Genomic DNA, 17194 nt, shown 5'->3' on the forward strand with positions numbered 1-17194 from the left:
CATGAGGCATTTATGAAGAGTACTATGGTCTGTCTGATACACTTATTTCTCTCTTGTCCTTGAACAAATAAGATACCGAGCGTCATCAAGCCACCATCCACAAACAAACAGAAATGCCCTCTATGTCGAACCTCAGCAAAAGTAGGTCTACTGATTCAGTCCTGCACCAAGAAGAATGAGACAATCTCAACAAGAATGTAACACAATGGCCTTCATAAATTGACATCTTCAAGGTTTTCTTTGTGTAAGTTATGAACATATAACCAAAGCTAAAATCAATTCTATGTCACAAACCTGCCAACTCTTTTCAACACTGTATTCTGTTTTGGCAGTGGTAGCAGCTGTCTGTTTGTCTATGAAAGAGATGCAGAACCATATTCAGTAGACTACAGCCTAAAGAATCCAAACTGAAGACATTATGGGCTGTACGAACATGAGTTTATCTATATTGCTTGGTGCAGATCTGGATCAGGGGGAGGGTCCAAGATCTCCCTTCTCATTCTTTAACATTGTGAGATTTTGGCGTTTTCCAAAGTTTTCCTTGAGCAGAAATGTCTAGGGGTCTGATATTTATAAGTGTGTGCAAATTGGTGAGGATCCAAATAAAAATTTGGATTCAGTGAAATTAAAATGTGGCTTCACAGGGGGACTTTAGGGCCTTGGGTGGAGTTATCAATGTTCAATTCTTTTCAGAAAAACGTTTAAACATGTTATTGTAAATGTTCGTGTCGATTCCAAAGTTTCCAATGACATGCAGGATGGGTTTGTATAGAGAATACATCACAAAATGTAGATTATTTTATTGATTTTGAATAATACGTTGATTAACAAGGAGTTTCATGTTTACATATTTGACTCTTTGTGAACATCATATATTTTTAAGATCGAGGCCGAAGAAGCTATGACAGCTCATCAAACTGTGTGTCTTGTTCTTCTAGTAATGATAATAAGGCGGGAGCAGCAGCAGCGTGCTGGGTGAGCAGCAGCAGTCTCGTGCTTCCGGCTTGCCGCGCGTCTATTCTCGCGATATCCGGCGAGACTCCGCTCTCTTCTCGTCCAGCATGGCGGCGCTGTATGAGGGATACACGTTGTGCGGACTCGTTCCGGCTCAAACTTTGTCGAACTCGGGCGTCCAGGGCATCGAACAGGAGCGAGACAGCGACCACGTCGTCGTCACGGACTCCACCAGATGTGTCACCCTGTACAAAGTGAGTTTTACTCTCTGTGATCGTTTACCGGAGCCAGCTGATCACTGCGACCCGAGACACTCGTGTTGGCATCCTCGCCTCTGTTCGCCGACAGCAACATAATCAACCGACAAGACAGGAAATTCACATTTCAGCTCGGATCATTCTTCAGTTCTCTTGAAAATACACATGAGTGGTGGCACAGGTTGAAGCTAAATGCTAGTTTACACAAATATACATGGCAGGTTAGCTAACTTTAGCTAAATCCACTACAGGGCACACACACACACACACACACACACACACAATGCTTAATGACTTATATTACCTGTAGACTCACACTGACCTCAGCTAATAACTCAGTAGCTCCTTTTTAGAATTTCATATTAAATGTCTGGTGTCTGCAGAGAATAGCTTCTATTAGATACAAAAATATAATATAAAATTAAAGCAGTTAAAAGTTTACATTGGCAGAACCTTTGAATGATTAAATGTAATGATTTATGATTTCAGAAACAGAGGCAGTTCAGGCCAAAGTTTATCATGGGGGGGGGGGGGGGGGGCATATGGCGTTATCAGCTTGTTTTAGCTGTGTAGTTACAGGTAAAGGGAACTGGAACACATGCATGAGATGGTTGGGGGGGGGGGGCTCTGTCCAAACATTATATCAAGATATTGTTCACACCATTTGACATCAGTTATTCTCAGGACACAAACCACTTTGTTATTACTTCTGCCAAGGTTTACGTTTGTGTATGTTTGTCTGCATTTTTGTTGTTGTCAGGGTTAGACAAAAACTACTGGGCATTTCCAGGGAATAATGGATGTACCTATTAAAAACAATCTGGCATATTGAGGAGACTGCTATCTCTGGGCCTGAGCAATTTGATGCAGCTTGATTGAAATTAAGGGGAATGTTGAGCCTCCAAGGGGGTACACGTTCTACTGAGTGCCATCAGTTTCTTTTCAGCTTTCTCTTTATGAGCAGATAATGACAAACACTTGAAAAACTGAAACTATTTACAAATCTGAAGTCGATCCACCTACACTGTCCTTTCCCAAAGAAGGAGCAACATATGGCTATATATTGGACCTCTGTTATATTGCTATTGATGACAGTTATATTGTGTTAACTATTTATTTTGATTTGTTGCCTGCCCCCCCCCCCCCATAAGAAATATTATTAATTCTTCCTTCCTTCCTCTGTGGTTCTGACAGGTGTCAGACCAGAAGCCACTCGGCAGCTGGACAGTTAAACAAGGTCAAACTCTGACCTGCTCAGCAGTCTTCAATTCACAGACCAAGGAATATGTGGCCATCACAGATTACAAGGTAAACCTTTCTCCACATTATTGTAATCTGAGTCATTTTACTCAGCCAACCTCACTTACCAACCAACAAGTTTACTCTATTACTCTTGCTGTAGATCCTAACTTCTTGAAATATTTGTCACCTGATGGCCTTTTTTCTTGTCTTTAAGGTGATCCGAATATGGAAGGAAGAAGACATCGTCTTAGAAAAGGCCTTCAAAGCAACAGTAAGTCTGAACATGGGTTAATCTCTTCTGTCAACAGCACTTTGCATCAGCTCCATTTGAAACATTTATTAAGTAGGGTACAGATCCATGAAAATACATATTTCTCTCTTTCTCATCCACTGCCAATATGGTTTATTGTACCATGGCTTTTAAGAAAGCCCCTCATTTTGGGAATTATCCATAGTATTCTGAGTAACCAGCCAAAAAATCTATAAATGCATTTACTGATGGCACATTCTCATTCCGGCCCCCTGTGCAAACATTCTCTACAGGTGTCATCAGCTGTCTGGAAGGTCCATTGTGTGGATGGAGCGGAGCCTGTGGTCTTATTTCAGAAAGGAGCTGTGAGACTGCTGGACTCGCTGCTCTCGGCTCCCCAGCAGCCCATAGAGGAAGTCCTGTCTCAAGAAGAGGCCATTAGGTCAGTATCATGATGCCTTACAGCCAGAGGAAAACCCTTGTGTTACAATCGCCGGATTGCTGTTGCGGACCTTTTGTTTCTTTCAGCTCGTAAATGCATTGTCTTTTTGTTCTTTAGGTGGAGCACCAACATAGTGGCAGAGACACAGCAGATTGTCGTCTTCACAACTGAACAGGTAACACAATTCAAAATGTTAGACTTTTGACAAGTTGATCAATCATTTCAAATAATTCAGGTTTATGTGTTTGTTGGACTTGTATCACAATGTCAAAACATAGCCTAATGAATTCAGTGTTATGCTAATGTGCCTACACATGAATGAGATGGATTTAAATTACCACCTTAGCAAAACATATATAATCTATCCTTCACATGCGGCAGGGGAGACTATTAGGTACTAAAGTTTCTGAATGCTTGTTTGCCTCACTGTCTTCCCACAGAAAGGAGATCATTTCCTCTACCTGCAGAGACTGAACCCGAACACCCTACAGAGGTACCGGCTGGAGAGAGAAGAGCCTGGTGTCGCCCCGCTCAGCTTCTCTGCCTCCTACAGGGATAAACACATCCGCCTGCTTTATCTCTGTAAGCCAGCATTTCCTGTGAAAACCCTTTTTAGTGTCAGTGTTTGGCAGCTCGGGCGAGTTTTAATGGACTTGGAAATGAAAACAGGCTCAACACAGTGGGTGACAAGAATCTCTGATAGAAAGGAACAAACATAAATGCTGACAGTGATAGTCCAATGTCAGTAATTTCACTGCTTTGTATGCAAGAGGTGTGTGATGAAAACGGACACATGTGAAAGCCTGGCACTACTAATTGAGAGCTGCCACAAACGAGGCACCCTACTCATTTAGCATAACTATAGAGGGAAGTGAATGACCCTGGTTCAGTATAGCTGCTTTCAGACAGGCGCTGAACTTAGGCCCATTAGGCTCCTCTCGTCTCTATCTTCCTCTTTGCAGTTCAGCTGAACTAAGTAGGGAAACATGTGGCTGTTACCTGTTGTGCCCTTATTAAGGGTTTTAGATGTTTATGATAAACAACTTGTAGCCTATAATTAAATAATTTTATCTTCAACGGGAGCCCCATGCTGTGTATCCTCTTGACTGTGCCACCAGTTAAAAGAATAGAATACTCAATACCTAGGATCCACTATTGTTTCTTTTTGCATTATATGTTGTATTGCATGCGACATGCAAAGTGAGAGTGATGTTAGTGGCTCCATTTTCCCTCTCCCTTCCTTTTCCCTTTTTGTGCCTAATTGTTTTCCTGCCCGACAGACCCTAACGGCCATGTGTACCAGAGTGTGGTCTCTGTGCGAGGCCTGGCGACTGAAGAGGGAACTCAGGCTCTGTACCTTCCCCGTAGCCTGCTGCTGGCTCTTCCTGTGGGCGAGGGCCCGCTGGAGGCAGCATCAGCCCTTGTCCTGGATGAAGCCCATGTAGCTGTTGTCGGTGTTCCACATCCCTCTGCTGGAGCTGGTAAAGGTAACTTCAGTTTATGTACCCTGACTACAGGCCACAGGGGCTCTATACGGACATATCTGTTTGAGGTTTTCAGGTAAAATTGGACTGAGGATATGATGTCTGTTTCTGTTTTTGCTTGACTCATAGAAGCATTTTAAGCATGCCAGATCCAGATGTGTGTCCTAAAGGTTTACGTTACTTTATAAAAGTAAGAAACTGTTAAAACTAAAAGGATGTTTAGTTTCAAATTATCACTTCAGTCTAAATATTAATGGAATCTTTTACTGAATTCCTTTTTTTTTTTTACATTTTACATTTTTCAGTATAAATGCATAAGTATCTAATGTTATTGTCTGTGGTTCCTGATTGTCTCTGTCTTTGATTTTTCAGACTTTCTCTGCATCTGGAATACCAATTTCCAAACGCTTCAGGCGGGAAAAGAAATGGCTGGTAAAATCTATGGGCAGGTAGGGTTGCTTTACAATTTCAAATTGACATTAGCATGACACTCAGTAAAGCTACACCTCTGTCAAGGCCCAACAATCCGCTTACATTCAATCAAGCAGCACCAAATTGCACATACTGCTAGATATCAGTTCCTTAAATATCCCAGATTTTTTCGCATAAAGTAATCCATCAGTGAATATGCTGAAGAACCCTGTATCTTGCAATACAGTCAAGTAGTTTATGCATCATCGTGCCTACATATATGCAAACAAACAGACAGGTGTGATTGAATACATAACCCCCTATGATCACTGAATAATACAATATACTGATGTGGACTTTTAGTCATACTCGTAGCAGGAGACTACGGGACAGTCACCAGTGTTCTGACAATCTTTGTTGCTGATGTTAGAAGTGTGCATGAACCACACCCACATTATGACCGTCCAAGGTTCCCTGTCCTTCCAGCTGCTGGGTGCTGTCGGAGGCCTGTATGACTTTGGTAGAGCATTGTGTCTGCGCTCGACTGTGACGGGCTTCACTGTCCCTCCTCACAACTGCAATGCAGTTTACAATCTTAAGATAGATGCCTAAACGTATTAGATCACGCAGTCTTTGTTTTTAATCTATGTAACATTTGCTTGTACCATTAATTCTGATCCATTTTCTTTTCTTTCTGATTTAGCTATGGTGTTATTCCAACAAGTTATTCATTCCACATGGGAAAAGCCTCTCTGTTATCCCATTTGTCTGCCCCACATCCTCACTGGCCTATGCACTGGGGAAACTGAAGCAGGCCAAGACTGAAGGTGAGCCTAAACAATATTTTTATACTTTGATTTTAATAAAAAAGACAAACCTGTAACCTCTACAACTTGATTTATTACATGTAATGAATACAACAAAATATTGTCGTACAGTACATATAAAACAAAACAAACAAATGTCTAATTACCACAGATTCCAAAGCTCCAGCTTCTGTGCCATCTTGGAACAACATTCTGCACGGGGAGAAGGCTCAGCCCTCCAGAATGGTGGAGGCCAGGAAGACGGTGAGTTCGATAACTGTGGTTTATATGAGTTATCGAGGCAACATAAGGTCAATGACTTGATACAGTGAGGACAGATTTTCTTTTTGCATGAATGCTAGTTAATCAACCTCACTACCTACAAATTAAATAGCTTTACAGTAGATGCTGTCTGAAATGGGGATGTGTCTTTCTGAAAACTTTTGTTATATTTGTCACTTTCATAAAGTAGCAAAATACTACATGGCAACTGTACTGTTAGAAATGTGTGGTCTTGTTGATAATGGCTATTCTAATGAACTCAACTTTTCTCTCCCTCCAGAGAACAACGCGTAAGACTCAGTCAACTCCTTGTTTAACAACCGACCAAGTTCTGGAGCTCATTAAGGTAAAATGCAACTCGTGGTCCTGATTTGCATGCTTCACCAAAACAAGATTTACAAACGCTGACATTGTTTTATTTTCCCACTGTAGACGGCCCCAGTAGAAGATGTCCAGAAAGAGGTGGAGGGGCTTCTGTCCAGATCCGACGTCCAGGACCTGCAGCCCTCAGTGGGGCGGCTTGTGTCAGTCCTCGTGTCCAGGAGCCTGGCTGATCCAGCTTTCTACACCCCGAGCACCCTGGCTCAGCTGGTGCACACTCAGGGCCTCTGTCACAGGTCAGGAAGATTCAAATGTTTCTCAAAACTACCATCTTACATCAGTTTCTATTTTACAAAATGTGATTCACCACTGTCATACAATAATGGAACCATTTCCCTTTCTGACCTCCTGCAGTGTGTGTCCTGACCTTGTGCTGCTGGCCCTGGAGAGGAAGGATTACTTTCTGTGTCAACTCTGCTTGCAGTTCTTCCCTGACATCCCCGAAGCTGTCACTTGTGCCTGTCTGATGGCCTTTATCAGGTAAAAACCTAATTTCTTATAAACCATGTTAAACATACAATATGTGGTGCAGGTGATGAGGTCCTCTGGGATAGTTTTTAATACCAGGCCTCAGATACAAGCAAGATATACTGTCTATGCCTGTGTCCTACGGTGACACAGGGGGCACCAAAGTAATACCTTCTTTTTTTTTTATTATTCTACAAACAAGTGACTAAGTTTTTAGTTTGGTGAAATATGCTGCATACAGTGAAACAGAAGTGGTGTAGCTATATTAATAATCTGACATGGTGTAAGATAAAGTGATTAACAATATGCTGTTGTACCTTGGTCTTACAGTATGCCAGACGTTGATGCAGAGAAAGGGAGCCTGGAGCCCGACAGTGTCTCCTTCATGGAAACCCTCGTATCTCAGGAGCGTGGCCAGGTCGGCTTGCAGAACGGTTTCAGCCCCAGCTCCTTGGACGAGCAGCACTCAGACGCCCACAGAGGAGGTGATGCCATCATCACCAACGCAGAAGAAAAGGAGAAGACCTCAACTCCCACTGAACAGATGTGTCCCGTGGGATTACACAAGGCTGTTCTACTGTATCCTTCCAATGCACAGTCAATCAAACACAGTTGACCGATGAGGCCACTATTCACAATCAAGTTAGGCTACGTCCATACCACTACAACTTTGTATGAAAACTTTTAGTCTGAACGGGCAGAATCAGAGATTTTTTTTAATTATGAAGTAGACACTCACCATGGCTGATTGGGTATTTTAGTTTAAAATTAACCCCCTCTGGAAGAGAACAACAAGCATTAGCCTTGAATACCAAAGACAACATTGATAATCAGTTACAAGCCATTCTGACTGTTGTCTTTGCAAACAGCTGATGATAGTTAAATTCTCGGTTTTTCATCGATACAACTTTTGACATGTGTAGGAGACAAACGTGTATTCAAGCAATTCTTATGTACGCTGGCACCTGTATGCTTTCATCTGTACGCTGCCATGCACACACCCACTATACGAGAGTGGTCACATGAAATGCCATGTTGGTATTTGAACTGATACGGAGCCAAAATACTTGACATTTTAAGTTGTAAACATTTGTTACCGAAAATGTAGTAGTATGGATGTAGCCTTGAAGTTAGTTTCGGTTGTTGCACATATTTTGTGTTGCTAAATAAACTTAGAAACTTAATTGATACAGTAATCAATTTAAAATTACTGAGAAATGTTTAAGTATGACACTTTAACTCAGGCTGCAAAGAAATGAGGTGTTGCAGACGGCGTACAGCGACACTTTCCTCCTCCCACACCTTAAAGATCTCTCCTCCCAGCATGTCGTTGTAAGTAACAGATTGGTTGATGCTATTTAGGTTGTTCAGGTATGAAATGTTTGTTCAATTTACAACTCTTTAGTCTTCAGTCTTTATTCATGGAGTCTGTCTGTGGATTTTTCTGATATTTTTATTCAAATGAAAATAGTGACAATAACAGTAAATGTAGCTCATTGGGTGTTGCACGATTAATAGGTTGCTCTAGTGTTTTCAGTCAGTCCAAATATAGTAATTAAAAAACATGTATTTACTGTGTTTATTTACTTTCTCGTCCAATCAGCTTTTCCTCCAGTATCTGCAGTTCCTCTACCTAAAATTTGCCCAGGATGCAGTGCCACAGATGGGATTGAGATCACCAAATCTGGCTCAGGTCTGTATCAAAGTCTGCCCCTATTATCAGGATGTCCATCTTTGACACATCAATACAGGCAGTGTCTGTCACAGGAGGACACATTACTTGACTTTCCTAGAGGCAGAAAACTTTATATTTGCTCACTAATTTGCCAATCCAGATAGGATGGAGGTAAAATGTTTATTTCCACCAGAACTTTGTGAATTCAGTTCAGCCACAGAACAAATGTCAGGGATGGAGAGTTGTACTGAGAGATTATAAGAAACCAAAGCCTCTGGAGACATGAGGCATTTTTGGGCATAGTACGATCATATTTTCCAAAGGCCACCAATTTGATCTGATCTCTGAAATCACATGTTATTGACTTATAACTTATATTTTGTATTACTTCTAATATGGAACAAACATGTTAAATAATGGCTATCATGATGTTCAGATCTAGTCAGACTTATTTCTATACCATATTGAAAAATAGGATTTGAGCCAAAGTGCCACAATTTAGTATACAAATTGTGTACTAAAAGAAAAAAAAAAACTAAAATGACAGTTTTTTTCTTTGCATTTGATTAAAGGTCATGGACTGGGTTTGCTTGGTGCTGGACGCTCATTTCACTGTGCTGGTGATGACCCCAGAGGCCAAAGGATTACTAAAGAACCTCCACAACTTTGTTAAGTCACAGGTAACACTCTCCTCTTTGTAACCGGTTGCATGTTATTGCATTCGTTCTATGTGCCTGTTATTGAAGATGTGTTCAAAGTTATGTGGGAAAGCATTTAAAACAGTTTTCTTTCTTGTGTCCTCAGGTGAGACTGGTTTCAGAGCTTGGAAAGATCGAGAGCAGCCTCCAGGAGCTCAACAAGATGAAAGAAAAGAGGGACATTGGACAATACTCCATTGAAGTCATTGAGCTGTTTTAGAATGTGTACAGAATACTTTTAATAAACCTTCAAGCAGATCGTCTCCTCCCAACTGTTCACCTGAAGGGGTTTCAGGGTTGTTTCCATGTCTCGACTGGTTTTAGAAGTGCTTTTTGGCGCAGATGCTCACCACCCAACTCAAGTTGCATGAATTTCACTGAAGACATTGAACTGACTTGCAGTTCAATCTGAACTGTTTTAAATTTGTGTAAGCCAATGAAAATGTGTCCATTCTGATGACTTCAATTGCATGATTTATTTACACTGAGTTTGGTATAATACATACAAAAGCAACTTAATACAGCAGTATGGGGACGTTATTAACCTTCATTCATAATGAGAGCCGGAGTGACTGGTTGTATTTTGTATGTCACACAGCTGGATATGTGTAAGTGTGTCAGCTGGGACTCTACAGGGTTTCCGCAGGAGAACCTCAAATGTTGAATACAATTGTATAACAAAAGAAAACAGTTAATGTGTGACTTTATTTTTATTAAACGATCAAGGTTGAAAAGCAACCAGTGTTGGAATCACTGAAGTTCCTGTTGTGAATTCTGTTTACTCGTGTGACAACAAAAGGTGAATAGAGCTAATTAATATTATATGTATTATTAGGTGGTAAAAAACTGAGTCGGTTTCATCATGCACTGAACACTTGTACCAGTTAGACATTTTCAGACATGAACTCAGGAGGATGTCCGCTCCATTGGGTCCAAACTTTCTGCAGAGTTTGCCTTTAACACAGCAACACTGGCAATGTTGGCGCCCTAGGCAAAATTTCAAATTGGCGCCCCCCCAACATACACATGCAAACTGTCATGCATTCCGTTCAGTTCTTTTTTTAAAATACATTCTAACATTTTGTAATTCATACTTTGCCTCCAGAAAGTTAGTCCATATGCACAGACAAGTGATAGGAATCCGAAAGTGTTTTTCAAGACATAGCACACCTACACTTTGACAAGTGCATGTTTTATTAAAACTATTTCAGATAATTGAATGTCTACGGATGCATGTTGAAATGATTTAATTCTTTGCTTTGGGTTTTAGTGCTATATTAGTATTAAGGTGTTAACAGAGACAGTTTCTCTGTTTGAGAAGGAAATTCTCTTCTAATATTAATGGTTTATCTAAATTCTTCTAATAGACCTGTTGTTTATCTACTTGACGGTTACTGAGAGGTACATCTTTTAACAGCTCATGTGTTTTGAATACACAAGTATCCACCATCGCTACAACTATGTCGCTATCATCCATATTGTGTTGTGTACGATTTTTAAGGAAGTTTTCTCCCGTTAGTACTTTTGTGTCGCTTGAACTGTATGCAGTGTAATAAATTTAAAATGTTCACCCTGACACTGTATGCTTGTTGCACACAGAGTACCAAAGGAGATGTGTTGATAGTAACATTTAAACCAGGAGGCTGTGCTCTCAAGCATACTGCATGTGACTATGCAGTATTCTGTCATTAGCAAAGCTCATTCAGGACAACAGCTGGAGTGCAGCTGTTTGGTCACAGCCATGGAAACCTAAGTAATGATACTGATGTGTTATGTATTCTCGTTTCTCAGGTTTGTGCTGCAGAAAGATGGCAATATAGTATGTTGGGCGTGGACTGCCTGATAAACCCCTGTAGTGTCCATGTTTAATACATTTTCATGCCAGTGTTTTGTGTCAAAATGCTAAAAGCGTTTTTGGAAATACAGAAGGGACACATACTTGAATTTCAGGGACGCAGGTTGAGTAAAACTTAAGGAGGACTAATTTGTGTTGGTTTTGAATTCTCTTGCATTTTCATTAATCCCAGTTCTTATATCCCTTTGTGTGTCTAACTGAACAGAGCTTTATTACTAACTGAAGAGATAGAGTAACCTTCATGGTATGAGAGGAAGAATCCAGTAGCATGTTGTGCTGCTAACAGTGAAATGAAACTCTCTTTTTTTTTCTGTTCATGCTGAAATAAAGTGGATTACCTGGTCTGAGGTTTTCGATCACATCTTCATAAAACACCTCATTAGCTTCACACTACAAACCCTGTGGGGGGGAAAGTTTTTTTGAGAGAAGATTCCAGATTCATTCACTAGACTGGCACTCAGTAGAGCTCAACAGAGCCGTATAGGTTCATCTCTGATCCATGCAACTTCCTTCTACCAAGTTTTGTGTTTATTGGTCCATTAGTTTATAACATAAACCTGTTGCCTGACAAATCAGAGATGAAAACATAACCTCCTTTGCAGTGGTAATAAAACCTCCACCCATTTATCAAGGAAATGTCACTAACATCAGTAATAATTAGAAACACAACAGGAAATTAAAAGTAGATAGAAATGTTTCTAGAATATTCAAATAGTTGACGGGTAATTTTCTGTTGCTCGACTTATCAATTCATTTATTAAAAGCTCATTTTCCCCTGCTACTTATTCTATAGGGTTTTATATTGTGTTTTATTTACATTGTGTATATTGGTTTATTTTTGTCCTGCACTGATTGCTGGTTGTACATCAAATTGCCCTTGAAGGATAATAACGATCTTCTTTATGGACAACATTAGTTAATCACAAGCTGCACAAGCTGAAGTGCGCAGTTCGGTTCTGCGTTGGAAGTGCGCAGTGGGCTTCTGCGCAGAATATGCGCAGTGGTTTCCTGCGCAGGATGTGCACGCGCAGTTTTTTTTTTTATTAAGTTTAATTTAATTTTTTTATATTTAATTTAATTTAATTTGGTTAAATTTATTTTATATTTAATTTTAAAAGGTTTATGGATCTTTTTTTAATTTACAATGTATTAGATATTGTGCAATGAATAGGTTGTTGAACAAAACAAAAACAAAATAAATAGTGGATGAATAGGAATTCTAATTTGTCTCAACACATAGACTTTTAAGTTTTACTTTATTTCTAGAGCACCTTTTTAAAAAAAAGCGTCACATGGTGCTTCACAGAATATGGAAACCCACATTATACTCATCAATGTAATAGCAAACTGATGAAGGATCAATGAAAGCTATAAAGTCATGAAGAAGGTGTGATGTTACACATTACATTATAAATGTAAAACCAGATCAAATATGTCACTTTTTAACACAGATTCCGCTCCATATCAGTAAATAGCCTTTTACCAATCATGTGTCTACGGGCTTATCGTTGTCTTCTCGCTTTATTGTGACAACGGTAGCGACAGGGCTGAAATGACCGAGGTTCCGGTGTGATGAACTTGACCTGCCTGTGACCAGTTAGCACGGATAACACATCGCGTTGGCAGGTTAACACACCAGCGTTAGCACAAATAACCAATATTATGAACATGCACGGCACGGTTTGTTGTAGAATGGCGAGTCACGTGAGCGCGCACCAAGTCTGTCACTTTACTGTAAAGTTAGATAAAATGACCAGCAGCCGCGCACTCCTACGTTGATCTGGTTAAAACGTAAAGGTGGTTTTGAGATTATTATACTGTCACAGCGAAGAGACATAATGTGTATTAATGTTTTTTTTTTTTTACGTTCTGTTTAACACGGTGTTTGTTATTGTTTTTACATTTCGTTAAATAAATGCGTCGCATTTACTTTGAAGGAAAAGCGCTGAACTTCCGGTGAAATCGCTGCACGCTTGTGTCGCTTGACTGAGGCCTCCTGTGTTTTCAACGAACGGAGAGCCAAGAAGAAAAATGGCGTCTGCAGGCGACCCAGAGCGGGACACCGGCCGTTCACTTTGAGCTTTACACCCTGGAAGTGAGACCGGGGCCTGGTGGGCACGCTGCGGGAACCGTCGCCGGACCCACTGGCTCGTTGCTCTCCCGATTTTCTCCGGTGTGTGCGTCTCGTTCGAGCACCGAGATTGAAGCGGAACAGGAGCGACTCTCTCCCACAATGAGGGGGAGAAGAGGAAGGCCGCCCAAACAAGCAGCCGTGATGCGGGAGGGTTCACCCGGGCCAGTCCGCGGCTCTCGGGGCGGCAGGACCAGAGGGATGCGCGGGCGGGGGAGAAGCAGAGGTCGTGGCCGGGTGGCAAGCGGCGGCTTCTGCGGCTCCGCGGAAGGGGACACGGAAATCTCCGGCCGAGAGAACTTTCATTCGTCCCGGGGCCGCAGGAAAGTTGGAGCCTCCATCACGGCGGCGCCCGCGACATCGCGGAGCAGAGGAAGCAGAGGGAGAGGCAGGGGGTCCAGAGGCGTCCGCGGCGTCAGAGGCGGAGTGCGGCGGCCTCTCAACAAGGTGGTGTACGACGACAACAGCGACGAGGAGGACGATAATATAAGCTACAGGTCTGAGGAAGACGAACTCCTGAACGACAACCCTTCGGATCCCGAAGAAGAGGAGGCCTTGGGAAACGACTCGGACTATCTGGAGGAGCTGCCGTATGATGATGATGATGCCAGCTACTGCACCGAGAGCAGCTTTCGGAGCCTCAGCACGCTCGGTAGCACCCCAGGTACGTCCCGGTGCAAGTGCACGCACCTCGTCGCTGCACGTTTGCAACACTCCCAGTGTGCATTTTATTTTTAGCTCGGTACAGAAAGCAAGCCGCATTGTTCAAAATGGAGCTTGCACTCAGAAACAGGCCTTTGTTTACCGTGTGCTCCGCTGGCCGCTGCCGAGCGGATCCTCGCTCCGACCCGCGCTCCTCTCACTCCTTTTTGTCCGATCAGCACATTTTGATCACAGTTTATAAACACGAATTACGCCTTTTTTTTCACCGGAGTTCCCTTTATTCCCTTTTTCACGATCGGTGTATTTGACGTTTTCTGAGGAAGGCGTGCTGCTGCTTTTCGTTAATTTCATTCATTCAATGTTTTCTACTACTTGTGTACAACCAAAGGAGTCTGTTGACTCTGTAAACTTCGCTCCATCAAAACACACAGCTTGTAAACATTGTCTCCAGCTGGTGTCACTTTGACAGCTCATAGGGGGTTTCCTCAAAACTGCAGCACTTAATCCCAGTGTCCCCAATTCATTCAAGATCTATATATTTAGGCTAATTTCCCCCCCAGTTTGATTCCAGAAGTGACTCCACTTACATAACGCTGCTAAATGAGTTTGAAAGGCCTTTGTTTTGACCTTTTCCCCACTTTTTTTGAAAGCATCTCATTACAGCATTATGTGGTGCACTGTTGCCATAGTAACCCCTCTTAGTTTATCAGGTGGCCAAGTTAGATCCATCACGTTCCCAGTTATGACCAGTCCTGTCAATGAAGCTGTGTCTGCAATGGAAATCAGTTTCCAGTGTAAAATAATGCCCTGTACGGGTATGACTATCAACTGGAATCAGTCATTCTAAACAGGATTAGAATAATGTTTATTTCTTTGAAACAAATAGTTAAAAGGAAAAAACCTTCAACTGCAGATTGCATTTCTTGAACCGTTTGACCTATAACACATCACAACCCCCCCGTCTGGTGAGGTCATAGTGGATCTGTGGGGTCTTTCATAAAATCAATGCTGACAGGCTGACATTACGGTCCTCTCACTGTCATGGGCACAGGCACATACCATTGCTTACCCCTCTTGTACCCATTCATGGTGCACTGTTGCAGGTTAATCCCTTTTCTGCTGTTGTTGTGGTATCCCTGGACTCTGTTCATGCAGCATCACCAAACAACCTCCAATTTACCAGCTTTAACTGCAGTGGGTACAGCACAGATACAACATGGTAGGCAGTATGGATGTGGTGCTCTAACTTCGTAGGATTAGTTTGTGATCTCCTCACACAGCGCTTCCAATTAAGCTTGCATATTGTTTTAGTATCGTTTACTTTATAAGACCAGGATTTTGAACTTTTAGCTGCTCACACACTTTGTGGTACTTATCGGGGGTTCCCCAAGTACCACCAGGTAAGCTGTATGGTTGTTCTGAGTGTCCACAGGGTCCAGAGCCTGCATTTCTGTAACATCAGAGGGAACATTTCAGGGAGACATCAGGGAGGTAATAGGTTCATGCATTTGATTGCATTGGCTTATGGCAAACATTAGGTACAGCACATTTTACTGTCCAGATACATTAGTTTTCTCTGCAAATATTGGTATTTCAAATGCTTACATTTACTGCTTATAAACTTTCCTATTATTGTGAGTTGACAGGCAGCACGCTGCTTGAAGTGGTGTATAGACACATCTCCTTTTCATCGTTTTCCTTTATTTAAGTGCATCCCATCTGTAACTCCTCTCCTCACTCTTTTTTTCTGTCAATTTTCACAGGCCCGAAGAGGAGTCGGTTAATGCCACCGAGCTCTCCCATCCTTGAGGCAAAAGACATTCCTCCCCTGGAACTTCCCAAGTCGTCTGAGGACCTCCTGGTCCTCACCTCGCAGCTCCTCAATGTATCTGCTGTCTACGAGGTCCTCCGAAACTTTGGCTCAGTGCTCCGTCTCTCTCCGTTCCGCTTTGAGGATTTCGGTGCAGCGCTGGCCAGCCAGGAGCAGTGCACGCTGCTGGCTGAGACCCACATCTCCCTGCTCAAAGCTATTCTCAGAGAAGAGGACACTTCCAACACCACATTTGGTCCTGCTGACGTGAAGGACTCTGTTAACTCCACTTTGTATTTTGTGGATGGTATGACCTGGCCAGAGGTTGTGCGGGCGTACTGTGAGAGTGACCCGGAGTACCGGCATATTCTGCCTCCCCAAGAGAGCGAGGATTACCCATATGAACCATTAGAGAGCAAAATTAAAGTTCTACAGTTTTTGGTGGACCAGTTCCTTACGACCAATATTGCCCGGGAGGAACTCATGTCAGAAGGAGTGGTTGCCTATGATGACCACTGCAGAGTGTGCCATCGTCTCGGTGACCTGCTGTGCTGCGAGACATGTTCGGCCGTTTACCATCTGGAGTGTGTGAAACCACCGCTGCAGGAAGTACCAGAGGACGAGTGGCAGTGCGAAGTGTGTGTAGCACACAAGGTTCCTGGTGTTGCGGACTGCATCCCAGAGGCTCAGAAGAGCAAGCCATTTATCCGTCAACTGCCAGTCGGCTATGACCGACACCAGCGCAAATACTGGTTCCTGAATCGACGCATTGTTGTGTAAGTTTACATTTATGTTCCGGGAGAGAATTTTACTTTATTTCGCAGGTGACCAAATATTACTGTCATTCACATTTACAATATAAACTAAAGTTACTAAAATATCAAAATATACCTCAAATATTCAAAATGTGTGTTTAACTCTTATTAACCTTGTTCCTCGTAGAGGGGCATCTGCAAATAATTACAGTAGATACAACACACACACAAATGCCTCACACACACCCAACTTCCATAAGTTTATTTTGTCACACTCTTAAGTATTTTGGCTGTGAGGATAATCAGCATAAAAGAAGTTACTTTACAAAACTGCTTAATTAGTTACATCAAACTTGAGACCACGGATGTCACAAACCATCTGTTTATACAATTATAAACCACACCACACAGAGGAGAGAGGTGGCCATTAATCCTGTAATTTCCATTCTGCTCATTTCTTAACCGTGATTTGATATGATACACTACGCACTGTGGTTGCCCTCTGTGTAGCTGATGTACCACTGCGGGTCAGTTTACATTGTTTATTCATTTATGAGCTTTACTGCTGAGACTTTTAGGGTCACGGGCGGGCTGGAGTCGATCCCAGCTGATATTTTGCTAGAGGCACAG

General features: G+C 42.2%; 2 protein-coding genes across 6 annotated transcripts in view; both read left to right on the top strand.

The window, feature by feature from the left end:
• The first annotated feature begins 71 nt into the window (after positions 1–71).
• Positions 72–10100, top strand: nol11 (nucleolar protein 11). The gene is made up of 18 exons (XM_062387081.1): positions 72–1208; positions 2406–2519; positions 2668–2724; positions 2997–3145; positions 3263–3320; positions 3586–3727; positions 4426–4632; positions 5002–5078; positions 5744–5867; positions 6019–6110; positions 6409–6474; positions 6561–6745; positions 6864–6989; positions 7308–7556; positions 8231–8309; positions 8581–8670; positions 9225–9332; positions 9457–10100. The coding sequence occupies exons 1-18, from the start codon at positions 1062–1064 to the stop codon at positions 9568–9570; spliced, it is 2184 nt and encodes a 727-aa protein (XP_062243065.1). The 5' UTR covers positions 72–1061; the 3' UTR covers positions 9571–10100.
• A 2592-nt stretch (positions 10101–12692) lies between these two features.
• The window catches only part of LOC133953552 (nucleosome-remodeling factor subunit BPTF-like), a 43040-nt gene continuing 38538 nt past the window's right edge, over positions 12693–17194 (top strand). For 4 of the 5 annotated variants that reach the window (XM_062387507.1, XM_062387508.1, XM_062387509.1 and 1 more), the window contains exons 1-2: positions 12693–14000; positions 15763–16585. In XM_062387507.1, coding sequence (XP_062243491.1) covers positions 13439–14000; positions 15763–16585 — 1385 coding nt within the window. In that variant the 5' untranslated portion in view covers positions 12693–13438. The remainder of the gene's footprint in view (positions 14001–15762; positions 16586–17194) is intronic. The other variant, XM_062387510.1, reaches the window with a different exon arrangement.

The sequence above is a fragment of the Platichthys flesus genome, chromosome 5 (genome assembly GCF_949316205.1).
Source record: "Platichthys flesus chromosome 5, fPlaFle2.1, whole genome shotgun sequence".
In the NCBI taxonomy this organism is placed as follows: domain Eukaryota; kingdom Metazoa; phylum Chordata; class Actinopteri; order Pleuronectiformes; family Pleuronectidae; genus Platichthys; species Platichthys flesus.